Genomic DNA, 15,399 nt, shown 5'->3' with positions numbered 1-15,399 from the left:
CTGCATGTGAGCGAAGGCCAGGCAGCAGCTGATAAGAGCCGAGTACCGGACAGGGGCTGTGCTACCCCAGGCCGGGCTCCGAGACGGTCCCCTATACAATTTCTTCTTTTTTTTAATTATTTTTTTAAATATATTTTATTGATTTTTTACAGAGAGGAAGGGAGAGGGATAGAGAGTTAGAAACATCAATGAGAGAGAAACATCGATCAGCTGCCTCCTGCACACCTCCCACTGGGGATGTGCCTGCAACCAAGGTACGTGCCCTTGACCGGAATCGAACCTGGGACCTTTCAGTCCGCAGGCTGACGCTCTATCCACCGAGCCAAACCGGTTTCGGCCCCTATACAATTTCTTTTAACAGGTGCCCCTCCCGGCTCTCCAGGGGTGAGGTCCAGGCACATTATTTTCTTTCACCAAGCTCCAAAGGCAAGCGAGCTGTGCAGCCAGGGCTGAAAAACGGGCTTCGCCCTCTCGTTTAGTTTCAAATTCTGAGAAACACACGAGTTCAACTCTACATACTCGCAGACCCCCGTGGACTTAGGCCAATGAATAGGGAGCTTCACACAAATATGATTTTTTTCTCTTTCATTTCAAAAGTACTGTTTGGTGTTGTCGGGCGGGGCTTCCTTCTGGCAAAGCTATAAACTTCCCCGCAAACGGGGGGTGAGGTCTCAGACCCCCCACTGCCAGGCAGCGCAAGACTAAAGTTCGGTAGCTCAAGTTGTTTCCAAGAGTCTGGTGAGTGCGAGGGGTCTTGTCTAGATTTCTTTTGATCTCAAATACTCAACACTTCTCCCCCGGGGTTCTAGCCACCAGCTAGCGTGACCCTGCGGTCTCTGGGACCCACACAGTCTCCAATGGGCGCGGTGTACCGGGAGCGCTTGCTCAGCTAAGCCACGCCTTTCTCTCCGGGAAAACATTTTAATGCATCAACAATAAGCGACTATTGCAGCTGGGTATTTCCCAAGGAGGCTCTGAGACACAACTAGTCCCTAGAGACCTCGTTAGAAAGGTTTCCGAGGGCAAATCAATTTGGGGCCTGCGGTCCCTGATGGCCTCTCTGTCAGGGTGCACGTTAGCACGTTAAAGACGCTGAGAAGACGTCCAACAGCAAAGGAGCTTCTAAATGCTGTTTTCCAGACTCCCCCTCTCCGTGGCCCACTGCTTATTGTCTGCTATGGCACTGGTCTCGGAGCACAGCTGGCAGCCCGACCTAGCCCGTTTCTACCTGAGCGACTTCACCTCCACAGGAGTCAACAGACTCAAACTAGGTGTCTGTATTCAGCTCTGCCTGGGGTCTCCTCCATCAGTTTGCCGTTGGTATAAGCAAGCCAAGCAAAGGCACCCGTCTCGGTGGCGGGTGTTAGGTGGCTCCGACATCTGGCCATTGGGGCGGGGTCTCCAGCACCTACCTCCTGACTGATTGACGGAGTCGGTTTCTGTAAATTGGAGACAGATTTCTGCAAACCCGGCTGCGGCTGCGACTCCGGCGGCTGAGAGGCCGTCGCACTGGAACTAGACAGAGGCAGGACACATGGTGAGGGTCAGATGCGGCACAGGCCACGCCGACAAGGTCCCTTTGCATTTCCAAAAGCCACAGCTGCTCCTCAGAGGCTCACTGGCAGCAAGACCCCCTCTGGCCAATAGCAGCAGTGCCTGCCCCGGGAGACGCGCACGCTGGCAGACTGCCACGTCTGCCGCCTACTCACTGGCATCGACAGGGCAGAACAGGCCTCTGTCTGCAAACACTGAAAGCTCATGTGAACAATGAAGTCATGGAGGATCTGCCGATGGGGAAACCGAGTCACTGTAGGGAAGGGGCTCTGGGTCCCTTCCTCCTGACCAAGCGCTCACAGCTACTCAGGGGGCTGACTGCTTTGAAACAGCGGATATAAAAGCATTTTTACCATCTCCTGGCTTGTAAAATATATATGCTTATAGCAAAACTAAATTTATAAATATATATAACAGAATTCCTCATGATCTCATCCTCCAGAGAGAAACTCTAAGCAGTTTTTTCTCAACATAATACAGTATTTTTTAACACAAGTGGAATAATGCCATGCATACAATTCTGTAACTTTTTTACTTAATTTAACATCTTTTTGTGACAATACATAGGGACCTTCCTCTTTCTTTTAATGACACAGTACAACTGTGAACCATAATTTACCAATCTCCGTTTTTTTCTATTAAAGATACAACTGCAATGAACATTTTTGTATAAATAGCTTTGTACACCTTTGTATAATTCAGAAGTGTAAATTCTTAGAAATGGAATTGCTGGATCAAAAGATGTGGGGTTTTTAATTTTTTTAAATATATCTTTATTGATTTCAGAGAGGAAGGGAGAGGGAAAGAGGGATAGAAACATCAATGATGAGGGGCAATCATTGATTGGCTGCCTCCTGCATGTCCCCCCCCACTGGGGATCAAGCCCACAACCCAGGCATGTGCCCTTGACCAAAATCAAACCTGGGACCCTCAGTCCGCAGGCTGATGCTCTATCCACTGAGCCAAACCGGCTGGAGATCAAAAGATGTTTTGAAGTTTAAAAGATATTGCCAAACTGCCCTCCAAGAAAAGGTTGCATCAGTTTTCACCCCATAGGTAATCTTTACTTTTTTAATCCTCACCGGGGGATATTTTTCCATTGATTCTTAGAGAGAGTGGAATGGAGAGAGAAGGGGGGGGGGAGAAATATCAATGTCAGAGACCCATTGGTTGGTTGCCTCCCCCACTGGCCACGACCTGGGAATTGAACCCAAGACCCTTCAGTCTGCAGGTCAACACTCTAACCACCGACTCAAACTGGCCAGGGCCCCACAGGTCATCTTTTGAGAAGATAACAAGAAAGGGTCCTGAAGGAAGATTTCTGCTGACTCAGCAGCCTTCCAGTCTCTTCTATTCAAGCTTCTGCCGGGCAAGATTCGAGGAGGTCGGCCATCCACTCGCCAGAATCCACCCACTGCTGGTGCTTCCTCTGTAAGCTCAAGTCCAATCCCACACGACACTAACTCTTCCGAGGTTCACTGCACCCAAGTACCTCATCCCCACTCGTGACCCTTACAAAACGAAGGCCGTCGATCCTCTCACGTGACCTTCTACCCAAAGCAGGAGCTTCCAGGCAGTGCTGCCTAAGTGTTCTCCCGCTAAGCACTTGCTCCCCCTCCCACCTCTCAATCCGCCCAAGGAGGGCAGGCCCCGCAGCAGCAGAGAGCCGGGACCTGGGTCTGCTGCCTTCCTTCTCACACTCACCCCTCCTCCCGGCAGCATCATCGACCCCATGGGAGCTGCAGCGCTCTGTGCCAGCGCCGCCTGAGGACAGTACAGGGCGGGAGCGCGCTCCGCCTCTCTAGAATTGTCCGTAGCACGGGCACTTCACGGCCTGTGTTGAAATGTGTCACATCCATGTTTCTGGAGTTTGCAGCGTCCACCATTTGATTAGAATGACAATAACGGCGGGCACCTGCCACGCACTTCCTCCAGGCCAGGCTCTGGCTGGGGACCTGGCTGTGTCCTCTCCTCTGTCTCTTGTGACTGCCCCTGGAGCCGCGTGTTATTCTGACTCCACAGGCCCAGGAAGCTCAGAAGCAAATGGCTCCTCAGGTGCCATAAAGCTACCGGCCGCTTGGCTGGGCACCCGCACGCTGACCGTTCCTAAGTCACACTACAGCAGTGGTCGGCAAACTCATTCGTCAACAGAGCCAAATATCAACAGGACGACGACGGAAATTTCTTTTGAGAGCCGAAATCCGACTTCTGCGCACGGGCCACGAAGTTTCAATCGCACTGTCAGTGCGCGCCCGCACATGGGATTTTGTGGAAGAGCCACACTCAAGGGGCCAAAGAGCTGCATGTGGCTCGCGAGCCGCGGTTTGCCGACGACTGCACTACACCATCAACCAGCATGATGCCCAAGCAAACTGTCAGAAAATGTTAAATAGCGTTTAGGACGCTACTGTGGTTACTGCTGCTTTAAGATCTGACTATTTGCTCACTCTCCCAGGCGTCCTCAAACTATGGCCTGCGGGCCACATGCGGCCCGCCGAGGACATTTATCCGGCCCGCCGGGTGCCGCTGCCTGTCCTGCTTAGCAGCCGACGCGTCCCGGGCCCGCAGTGCGCATAGGAATTTGTTCATAGTTTTTTTTAACTATAGTCCGGCCCTCCAACGGTCTGAGGGACAGTGAACTGGCCCCCTGTTTAAAAAGTTAGAGGACCCCTGCTCTACACCCTGCCTGGAGTAACTACAGAGAAGTTTCACAAAAGCTTGTGTGGCCGTTTCCAGCGAGAGGGAAGGACGTCGGTCAGCAGCTGTTCTGGATCCCGAGCATCAGCAGCCGGACCATGAGATGCAGGGCAGGAGGTGCACCAGCCGGGACTGGGGAGCATTCATCCCAAACAGGCTAACCTCGGCCGAGGTTTCTGTCTCCCCCCAGCACAAGTCCCAAATCCTCTTCCCTGGACACCCCTATCCCTGGCCAGAGCCCAGTCAGGAGACAGCTGGGGGCTCAGGCGCTGGGGAAGGCCCAGCTATGCGCCCCGCCACGCAGCAGCCCAACAGTGCTGCTTCCCTAACGACTTCCGGCCAGACCTGGGTCATGAGGCTGCGGGCTGTTCTCCCTCGGGCCCGCAGCAGTCTCTGCTGCGGGAGGCCGGCTGCTGGCCCACCCACAGGGACCCCATAATGGAGTGTGCAGGCGCCAGCTCTGCCCACAGAGGCTCGTCCAGGAACTGGCTCGGAGTCGCCGCATGCGCACCTGCGACTGATGGGCCTTCTCTAATGAGGCACCGGGGCTGGGCCGGGGGACCAGGCGGCCCACAGAAACGCCTGTGGCTCCAAGAGGCAGGAAAACGGCAGGCGGGGAGCGAGAATCGAGGCAGCAGGTCAGTACGGAAGACACTGCCTTGGGACTCTCCCGTCCCCAGCGCCGCGCTGTGCAGGCAGGGAGGGTGCCGGAGCCGCCTGCCCTCTGCTCTCACCTCTTTGGGTCTGGCTGGTCCTGCTTGTTTGCCCATCCCGTCCCGTCCTTGGGTACTATAACGATGTTGGGGTCGTTTCCTTTGTTTTCAGACTTCAAGCTTGGCAGGTTTGCGGGCGGTGGCATACGCCGGGCTGTGGCAACTTTCCCGAGACTCTGTAAGCCATGTCTAGGAATAACTGCAGGGCGACAGGGACGGAAACAGATACCACACGGGCAGGTTACAGAAGGACAGAGGCCAGATCACTCAGCTGCTCTTTCAAACCCCAAGTGATCATGACAAAGGCAACGGAACGAAAATGAGGGGGGCTCTGCCAGGGAAACCAACAGCACTGCCTGGGGGTCACTTTAGTCACTTGGCAAGCCCTTCGCCAAGGCCTTGGAGGACCCGGAAGCTTCCATTTGCACAGCAGGCAGAAGGCTCAGGAGCTGCTGACCTGTGTCAGGAGCCAGGCCCAGAAACCTGGGTCCCACACGGAGAGCACCTCTCTGCAAGTGGAGGTGCGCTGGCCTCGTTACAGCAGGGCTGAAAGGACCAGGCCTTGGCCGAGTCCACGCCAAGCCTGGGCATTCATAAAACCCCATGGGGTAGGGATAGCATCGGCAGGAATTTTTCCCACCACGTTCCAGAGTCCGGGAACCATGAAATCTAAACCGGGTGAGTCTAATGCAAATGAAGCTCCATTCTAACCACCAGGCTAAAAATACCCCGGGTTTCAGTGAGATAAGAGGAGGGGGAAGCAGCCCCCACAGCCGTCAGGGTATGAAATCAGATTTCAAGCAGGAGCGAGGGGGTCGGGGGGAGGGGGGCTGCTGCCCAGAACCACCGGTGACCACTCCCTGCCCACAGGAAGGACTCGGCTTCCACGGTCCTTGACCAGGCGTTTCTCACTGAAGGCAAAGCGGGAAGGCCTGGCCCCACCCGGGTCTTACCTGAGGATCTGACTGCGTCTACTGATTTTCCTTTATACTTATCAAACAGGCTGAGCGTCGAATACTTGCTTTTCCCATCCTTGCCCTTGGTTATTTGCCCCAAACGATCGGACATTGCGATGAAATGTCATCTAGTAAGGAAATTGTTCTCGGCGCCGCCCCGATCTGCCTTTGAAATGAAAAGAAAGAGAGTGTCAATCCGCCGAACCTCTGACCCAGCGAATAAATCCTTTAGGGGTCATGGATCTCCTTGCGGGTCTAGAGAAAGCTGGGCACTCCCCCTAGAAGCCACCCTTACCACGCACAGGCAGTTCTGCTCACGTTCACAGACTTTCTGTAGACTTGCTGATCCCGCCCAACACTCACCTTCCCCCTCACCCTGCTCCCTCTGAAATGACCCAATCCTGCTCATCACCAGCAGGGAGTACCAGCTCTCACGGCCTCTCCATGTAACATCAAAGGTACGGCGGGCAGAACCGGGAGGTGGGTGCCGACCCACCCCGGAAGGACAAGCAACCAAACCCAAGGGAAGCAACTGAAGGCCGTCTGTCGCCCGGAGCAGCCGGGTGTGCACTTTCCGAAATAAAGAACCAGCACCCAGAGAAGACGTGCTCAGGCCAGGAGAGCGGGCTCTCTGAGATGCGGCGTGGAAACCAGAAACAAGCGCTCCCCAGAAAGCTGGCGAGTCCGCAGAACGGCAGTCTTTAGCTAAGACAGGGACTGGGGTTTCCGAACATCAAGAAATCGTTGTCTTGCTCCCATCTGATATTTCTGATGCTCCCCCCGACCCAAAGGTACAAATGACATTCAAAGCACAACTATTTCAGATCCAGAAGCTATTACTCAAACACAGTTCTAACCCAGCGGTACCAAAACATCTCCTTCTCCAGAAAACCCAAGCACATTCAAGTGAAATCCTGGCCGCTGTTTGGCTTCAAGGCCGTTCACTGTGGAAATAAGGAAGGCTCCCTCCAGCGCAGCTGGTGTGGCTCAGGGGTCGAGCATCAACATATGAACCAGGAAGTCACGGTTCAATTCCTGGTCAGAGCACATGCCTGGGCTGCAGGCTCGAACCCCAGTGTGGGGTGTGCAGGAGGCAACCAATCAATGATTCTCTCTCATCATTGATGTTTCTATCTCTCTCTTTCCCTTCTTCTCTGAAATCAATAAAAATATATTAAAAATAAATAAAAGAAAAAGTCTTAGAACAAGCACTTTCAAAGGTCCCCCATCCCGGAAGAGGCCAAAAGCTCGAGCAGGGGTCCAAATAGGAGCCACCAAAAGGCACACGGGGGGGGGGGGGGGGGGAGGGGGGAGTGTTGTCCGGCAAAGGGACAGAAATGTGCCTTTTATCCACCAGGAGGAGTTATCCATGGACGCTCTAGGGCTGCTTAGGAAGCACTTCATTCCCTTACGACAAAGTGAGGGTGTTTTCAGCCTCAGAACCTGTGAACATGTCACTGCACATGGTCAAAGGCATTCTGCAGGTGCGATTAAATTCAGGGTCTTGAGATGGGGAGATTATCCTGCATCATCCAGGTGGCCCGATGTCACCACAAGGGTCCTTAGAAGAGGGAGGCAGGAGGGGGGGTCAGGGGGCGTGGCAGTGGAGTGATGCTCTTTAAGTTGGAAGAGGGCCGCGGGCAGAGAAGGGGGGGCCTCCAGAAGCCGGAAGAGGCAAGTCAACAGACTCACCCTGGAGCCTCCAGAGGAACACGGTGCTGTGGACACCCCGATTCTACCCCAGCAAGACGCATTTCACTCTGACCCCCGAACGGCAAGAGAACACAGCTGTGTTGTTTTATGTCACTAAATGTGTGGCAATGTCCTATAGCAACAAGAGAAAACTAATACGCTCATTTATTCAACAAATTTGTTGTTTTGTTGTTGTTAATCACCACCTGAGGATATTTTTCCACTGATTTTTTTTTTTTTTTTTTTTTTTTAGGGAGAACGGAAGTGGGAAAGATAGAAATATCGATGTGAGAGAAACACATCAATTGGTTGCCTCCTGCACGAGCCCCGACCACGGCCCAGGCCAAGGAGGAGCTTGCAACTAAGGTACCTGCCCTTGACCGGAATCGAACCCGGGACCCTTTGGTCTGTAGGCCGACGCTCTATCCACTGAGCCACACCGGCCAGGGCTCTTCAACATATCTTTCTTATGGGCCTGGGACATAGACAGCAGAGCACAAGCTGGACACAACCCCCAGTTTGCAACGTCCAGCCCACAGCAATGAGGGCCCCCCGCCCCCACAGTCAATGGGCTAATTACAAGAAGTATGTTCTGGAATCTTTCACTCTGGCACAATGATGAAAAATGCTGAACTGCAGCTACCTCTGGGCTTTCACCTGACCACTGGCCCACCAACATTTCTCAATAAAACCAGCGGTGCCTCCTTCCCACCCACACACCTCGCAGGACTGCAGGTTGAGCGTCATTAATTTAAATTCACATGGCTAGTTCTTACTAAATTAAAAACCAAACTGGCAAAGGCAAGAGAAGGCAAAATCATTTACCAGCCATCCCGGCTCACCAAACTTCCACATTAAATGCTATCATGCGTGATTGCTAAAAATCCAGAGTCTTTCCTTCCGAGCCTTGACCAGAAAGCATGCATTTCTACAGGCACCGCTGAAAAGCCTTCTTCAAATCTGAGCCCAAACTCCTGAAGCGCGCATTTTCCTTACGCTCCGCCCTGGGCAGAGGTCAGACTGGACAGACAGCTCTCAGTCGTCTTCCTGCGGACAGGACCTCCTCTGAGAACTCACCGGTCCCCACCCCCACCTGCAGGAAGCGCTAGGAGACTGGCAGGCTGGCCACACCTGCACTGGCACCGCTGAAAGAGAAAGAAAGGAAACCTGGCCAACATGAGCCACCCCCCTGGGAAGTCAGAATTGTGTCTGTGAGGCGTTAGATGCTTGAACCTGTCCTCTCAGCAAACGAACCATTCACCAAGTAGGAACGGAGCACCTACTGTGTGTTCAGATGAAATGCTTCCCATCAGAGGCTCAACCAGAGAGACGCAGGAAACCAGACGGGAACACACTGCACTAAGGTCTGCACTAAACCTGCACGATTTTCTTAAAGAGACACCCCCCCCCCCATTTCTTAACCGAGTTCTGCACTAGCTGGGCACACGACTGGCTTCTCTGGACCTCGGTTTCCCCATCTAAGACTAGGTTCCAAACGTGCCAGCCAGTTCCAAATGCGGGTAACCCACAGCCATAGAACTGCAAATGCTTCACTGTCAAAGCAGCGTCTCTTAGCACTGCTGGGGCTGGATCCTACATTCCTCAAACCTGCTGCTGCCAGACAGTGCCACTGAGTCACCATTGCTATGGCAACGGCGCCTGTGGGGGAGGAGCTGATAATTGTTCATCTTAACCTTCCACAGTAAGGCTGCACAGACGGACGTCTTCCTGCCCCAGCGTCCCCTTGGAGCAGGGATTGGCAAGTTAGTCAGATCCAAGAGGAACGTGCAACAGAGGCCCTCCAGGGCCCACGAAGTATAAACGAAGTTTTACAGACTCACACGCCGGCCTCGGAGCATGCGAGGGTTCTTTCACGAAGCCAGATTTCGCTGGACCCAAACTCAAAATACAGATACCATCACTCAGTTCCCCCCAACTGTATGTAGTGTCATATGTGGGGCCTAGCCCAGCCCCACACCCATCTGGCTACTCTGCTTGCCCCGCTGGTTTCCACAAACATCAGGCCAGGAGCACTAACTGTCAGTAGGGATTTAAACAGCTTCCAAAGACCTGCTCCATTTCTGTCTGTCTCATCTGTCTGTCTGTCTCTCTCACTTTCACACACACTCCACTCGCCACGTCCCAGGGCAGAAAGAAGTGCAGCAAACAGCTGGGCCGCTGGGCGTGACTCACGAGCGGGTGAGGTGAGAGAAGGCATTTCTCTGCTTTCTCCGCGGGTCAGAGGAGAGCTCATTCCAGCATGACTCACGCCTGGACGAGAACTGGCTGAGAGGCACCAGGTCCGCACGGGCAGGCAGAGACCCAGCCTGGCCTCCGCATTCACGCTGCTTTCCCTCTCTGTTGCAGGCAACAGAATTCATTTTTGGTTTCCCTCCAAACAAAATCTCGTTGGGATCCTCAGTGTCACATAAAAACAGATGTGAGCCACATGTGCCCTGCCTGGGGGAGTCCCGCCTGCGTGCCAACCCTCCCTGTAACCCCTCCTCCCCGAGGCACTGCCGTGGGGCCAAGAGCATCTTGAAAATGGCTGGCCTGAAAGAAAATGCTGCCATTCGGCAGAGGAAGCAGGGTCTAAAATCCAGGGCAGACAGCTTTGGGGAATGAAGAGAAGGACATTTAAGAACAATTTCAGGTCTGCGTGTTTTGGCAAGTCATCTAAAGACCTGCTCAGAGAGGGGCAGGCTTCCCTGGAACCAGACAGCTCCAAACATTCCCAGCAAAGGCACTTAACACCAAGCCCGCCTCCCCAGACAGCAGTCCCACCTGTCCAACAGGTTGCGGGACTGCCAGCTCGCTGTTCCTCATCCCCAACCCCCAGCCGCCGCGAAAATCGCCCTGCACTCCATCTTATCGAAAGCCATTTCCGGGTACAGGATTAATTTCACTCTGCACTTGGGTACCAGCCAGGGTCAGCCACCCAGCCAGACAGGCAATTTCGGATGGCCTTGGGACGGCTGTAATTCCCTGGAGAGCCACTGCAGCTACCCATTCAGGGCTATCGAAAGTGGCCTCCAGCATTCCTGAGAGCCAGGCACCCTGCTGAGCACCCACGCCTCACTGAGGACCCCTCACAACAGTTCTTTCTCGAAAATACTACGGTCATCAGCCTGCTTTACCGAGAAGGACACTAAGATACAGAAGTAACTCGTCCAAGGTCACGGGACTACCTAGTGTGGGACTTTAAGCCCAGGGTGGACACGACCAGGCCCAGACCTAGTGCCCAGAGGACCCGACTCCAGGCCGCTGCTGCTTGGCTGCGGGAGGGCAAGCGCACAGACAGGACAGAGATGCACTGCTTCTGAAATCAGTCACCCCAGGCTGAAGGCAGCCTCTGGCCAGCTGCACAGAAGATGGCACTGGACAAAGTCTCCAAATAACAGCATTTTCTTTATCCCAACATCCAGCTCCACATGCAAGGCAAATCCGGCTCTTCACAGGTCTCCCTGGTCCCAGTAACACAGGCCAGAAACATCTGGTTTCTCAAGTACTCCTCAACCCTCAGGATACCCGGACACATCACCACGTGGCCCTTTCCTTCAGTCACCAGGGCTGACAAAGGACCCGCGGCGTGCTCCAGCCCAAGCCTGCCTTCCAGGGCACAGACAGTCACGGGGGAAGACCCACCATCCGCCAACACCGAGTTCAGCAAGTGTGCAAGGGCTGAGGCGCGAGCAGAAGCCCCGGCCTGAGCGCGGGAGCAGGGCAGGCGGAGCGTGTGTACAGAAGGAATGGAAAGATCCCGCCGCTGGACTGCATGCCGAGAAGCCCGAGCAACGGAACGGAAGGCGAGGCAGCAGGCTGGCCAGCGCCCGGGGGCAGCCCGCGGTCAGGAAGACGTGGTCATTAGACAGCGCACTCGCTCCGTCCCACTCGAAGCGTAAAGGACCGTCAGCACGAGGTCCAGGGGCAGGATCAGTCACCAAGTCCCTCCTTCTCCAACATGCCCAGGTCTGGCAAACAAGACCCTGAACGTAAGGCAGGTGCCATGTACACACCACACGCTCAGACGTCCACGGACCACGAGGCATGCCAGACGCCGTGCTGCTCGGTGCTGGGGTGCGGAGACACCGAGCACCGGTCCCTGTCGTGGGCTCCACGAACGCCTTCTGCGAAGGGCCAGAGGGCATGTGTGGCACTGCTGGCCACAGGGCCTCCCTGGCCACGACTAAAGCCTGCCCACGCTGCCGCCGCGGACAACACAGACACAGGCATGGCTGTGTCCTACACAAGCTCCCCTCCACGGACGGGGCGGGCGGATCTGGGCTGCAGCTTGCTGACCTCTAGCCTGAAGGGAGAAGCGGGTGTGGGAAGGAATGCCTTACCATGACATGACTGCCACAAAAAGGCTTCCACTGGGCACCAGACGGGGCGGGAGTAGGGCCGGGTGGGGAACCCTAGCTGGGTCTTGCAGGGGGACTGATGCCGCACTCAGCAACAGCAGCAGCACACACCCGCCACTCCACACTCGCACCCACTCGCGCTGTCAGAGGCTCCCCAGAGGCACCAGTCAAAAAGGCAGGGCTGCCTGTGGAGAAGCCGAGCGCCCGCCTCCCCCACTCCCTGGCAGCCAGGCGCGGGCCATCTGGAGAGCTGGGCCCAGGCTCGGTTCGCAGCGCAAGGCACCCTTCTACCTGCAGAAGCCCCCGGGGGCAGGGGGGCTCCTTAGGAAAGGTATGCGGTGCCCCGCAGATTACAGACAGCCCCAACCTGTCCAAGATCAGCTGCCTGAAAACAAGGCATGCCGGGACCAAGGGGAGGATGTGGGGCTCCTGTAACTCAGTGCTCCGATGGCAGACACCAGCCACCACCAGGAGAGGCCACGCCCCCTGGAGCCAGCACCTTTGGGGAGCAACAGAAATTCAAAACCAGAAACAAGGCCTGTGCTGCGGGGGCCGAAGCACTCCTCACGCCCAACCTCCTGCAAGCCCCATCCTTGCCTCCCTGACCAGTCAGCTCTCCCTGCCCCGTCCTCAGTCCTCCTCTGCCCGACCCAAGCCACAGCACGAGCACCTGCCCACACACCATCCACGTCCGCCCACTGCTCCAGCGGCAAGTCCCAACCCTCTGGCCCCGAACCGCCACCCAGTCTCATGCCCACCCCGCCACCTCCGCTCTCCAACACACACAGTGTGCATCTCACCTCTGCCCCAGACTTTAGGCCTGTTTCCTCGGGGGTTAAACACAGACGGGTACCATTAGTCACCTCACGGGGTAGTCGGGGATAAAGGAGAGAACAAATGCCTCAGTGGTGACCGGTGCTCGCCCGCCCCCAGAAGGCTCTCTCTCTACCAGTGGCAGCGATTACCCTGGCTCTGCGCTGTTCGCCTCTCAGCTGCCCGTCCCACTGTCACCCTTTCAACAGCTCATCCCTCCAGACTCCTGTGCAAGCAGGGAGGCCTCCGGTTCCCGCACACCCCTGGGCTCCTCCGCCCTGGCTGCGGAGCACCTGGTGCCCCTGCTTCCACCTTCTGTGTTCCAGGCCCCACTTGGGCGTATCAAGCTTAAGGGCTACGATGCAGAGCGCAGACCTTCAAAACCAGAAGGATCAATTCGCGGATGCAGAGGATCCGTCGGTGGACCCCTTAATAAATTCCCAGGAGAGAGACATGCCCTGGAACTCTCAGAAAACCCTCCTGAGATATGCTCTCCCTGTGGCTCCATTTTCACCACCGCCAAGCTGCCCCGTTTCAGGGCTCCCCGCCTTAGCACCAGCAGCACGTTCCACACCAGGCGGCCTCATGGAGGTGGGGGACCAGCCCGCTCACGGGTACCCTAACAAAGAGTTTCAGTTACAAAGGAACAAATGCTTGAAACAGAAAAGCTGCAAAGCTTTACAGAAACCCAGGGCATGCCACCGTAACCGCCCCTGGCCACACAGGGCTCCCGCACCAGGACAGTCCCACGGCGGGGCCCTGGGGCCGCAGGCTCACTGTCTGCCTCCTGTTCTCGCTGCTATGCGGTGCTTGCGTCCTGTTTCAAAGGAGTCCAGCAGTGAAGGTCATACAACACTGGACGTGGGTTCTCAATGGATTTGCTACTTGTTTTTAAAATCGTGAAGATGGCTTTCAGGAGAGCTTAGAGGAGACGGCGGGCAGGCAGGCGGGCAGGCAGAGGCAGAGGACGAGGCACCACGCGGGTGCCCCGGTGGCTGCGACCTGCCACAGAAATGATGTCACCGGAGCAGCGGGGCTCCGGGCACCAGAGGACAACTCGGTAGGCAGCCTTTCGTTCCGACAGGAGCAAGTCTTCCCTCCACCTTCCCAAACGCACGTCCTCACAGACGGGCTGCCGCAGAACAGGAGAGACGGTGGTTCTGCCCTCCCTCCACCAAGGGACAGCCACTGCTGCCCACCTACGGCAAACCGCCTCGAGCCCACCAGCCTCGCACAGGGTGACGGCAGGAGCCAGCGGGTCCCGCGGCCTCGGCCCCTTGGTTGGCTGTCTTACTCCGTGGGGACAGGACGCGTGCAGAGGCTGCTGGGAGGATAGCGACCATGGCCACACGTGTGACAGCACACGGCAGCCCAGGGAAGGGATTCCAGAGGCTGCTCCTGCCCTTGAGGCCGCACTCTCTGCACCTGCAGGCCCCTCCCTTCTCCAGCGCTGCTGAGGGGAAGGAGGGAGTCACTCTCCAGCTCTCCCCAGTGGTCGGCAAACTCATTAGTCCACAGAACCAAATATCAACAGGACAACGATGGACATTTCTTTGGAGAGCCACATTTTTCAAACTTAAACTTCTTCTAACGCCACTTCTTCAAAATAGACTCGCCCAGGCCGTGGTATTTTGTGGAAGAGCCACACTCAAGGGGCCAAAGAGCCGCATGTGGCTCGCGAGCCACAGTTTGCCGACCACGGCTCTAGAATAATAAAAGCGCAATATGCTAATTAGACCGGACAGGGCCGCCAGGGAAGCAGGTGCAGGCAGCCGGGGGAAGGAAGGCCTGCTCTTGCACGAGTTTCGTGCATCGGGCCTCTAGTGTCCTGGTACAGATAAGGAGCTGGGGCAAATGACTAGACGTCCCGCCCGCCCTGGCACCTCTGCAGCCTCTCCAGCAAATGGTAGCTCCAGCCGACACAAGAAACGAGCATGCCTGATCATGTGAGAAAAGCGGCAGAGCGGCATAATCAACACATATAACACGACTGCTCAAACACGTGTGCATAAATGTGTACACACATCCCAGAAACGGCCCTGAATTCAATTCCATTCGGTTCATAAAACACTATTTAGATTACAGAGGGTCCTGATTAAGCAAAGCAGGTCACAGGCATCTATGGCTCACCCTTGCAAACCCCTAAAATGAAAATAAGCCTTAGCCAGTTTGGCTCAGTGGATAGAGTGTCGACCTGTGGACTGAAGGGTCCCGGGTTTGATTCCGGTCAAGGGCACAAGCTTGGGTTGCAGGCTAGATCCCCAGTAGGAGGCATGCAGGAGGCAGCTGATCAATGATTCTCTGTCACCATTGCTGTTTCCATCTCTCTCTCTCTCTCTCCCTTCCTCTCTGAAATTAAGTATTTTTTTTAAAAAATGAAAATCCTATCTAATAAAAGAGTAATATGCAAATTGACCGTACCTCTGCTACACCCACAAGCCACACCCACCAGCCAATCAGGAGCGTTTATGAAAATTAACCCAACCAAGATGGCTGTGGCCACAGAGAGAGCAGGAGGCTTGGGTTTCCCCAGCAATGGAGGAAGCCAAGCTTTCCGCCTGCCCTGTCCTGCCTGGGCCTCCACTCAAGGCTACAAAGTTTCAATAATAGAAG

General features: G+C 55.4%; 1 protein-coding gene across 7 annotated transcripts in view; it reads right to left on the bottom strand.

Annotated features, from left to right (window-relative positions):
* PRRC2B (proline rich coiled-coil 2B) overlaps positions 1 to 15,399 on the bottom strand; it is an 80,577-nt gene that overhangs the window by 47,322 nt on the left and 17,856 nt on the right. For all 7 annotated transcript variants that reach the window (XM_080670324.1, XM_080670328.1, XM_080670325.1 and 4 more), the window contains exons 2-4: positions 5,918 to 6,086; positions 4,986 to 5,163; positions 1,413 to 1,515 (exon numbers count right to left, since the gene is read on the bottom strand). In XM_080670324.1, coding sequence (XP_080526450.1) covers positions 1,413 to 1,515; positions 4,986 to 5,163; positions 5,918 to 6,032 — 396 coding nt within the window. In that variant the 5' untranslated portion in view covers positions 6,033 to 6,086. The remainder of the gene's footprint in view (positions 1 to 1,412; positions 1,516 to 4,985; positions 5,164 to 5,917; positions 6,087 to 15,399) is intronic.

This window comes from Plecotus auritus, assembly GCF_963455305.1.
Source record: "Plecotus auritus genome assembly, chromosome: 5".
Classification (NCBI taxonomy): domain Eukaryota; kingdom Metazoa; phylum Chordata; class Mammalia; order Chiroptera; family Vespertilionidae; genus Plecotus; species Plecotus auritus.
The sequence above is the reverse complement of the archived record's forward strand: the minus strand, read 5'-3'. Positions and strand labels throughout refer to the sequence as shown.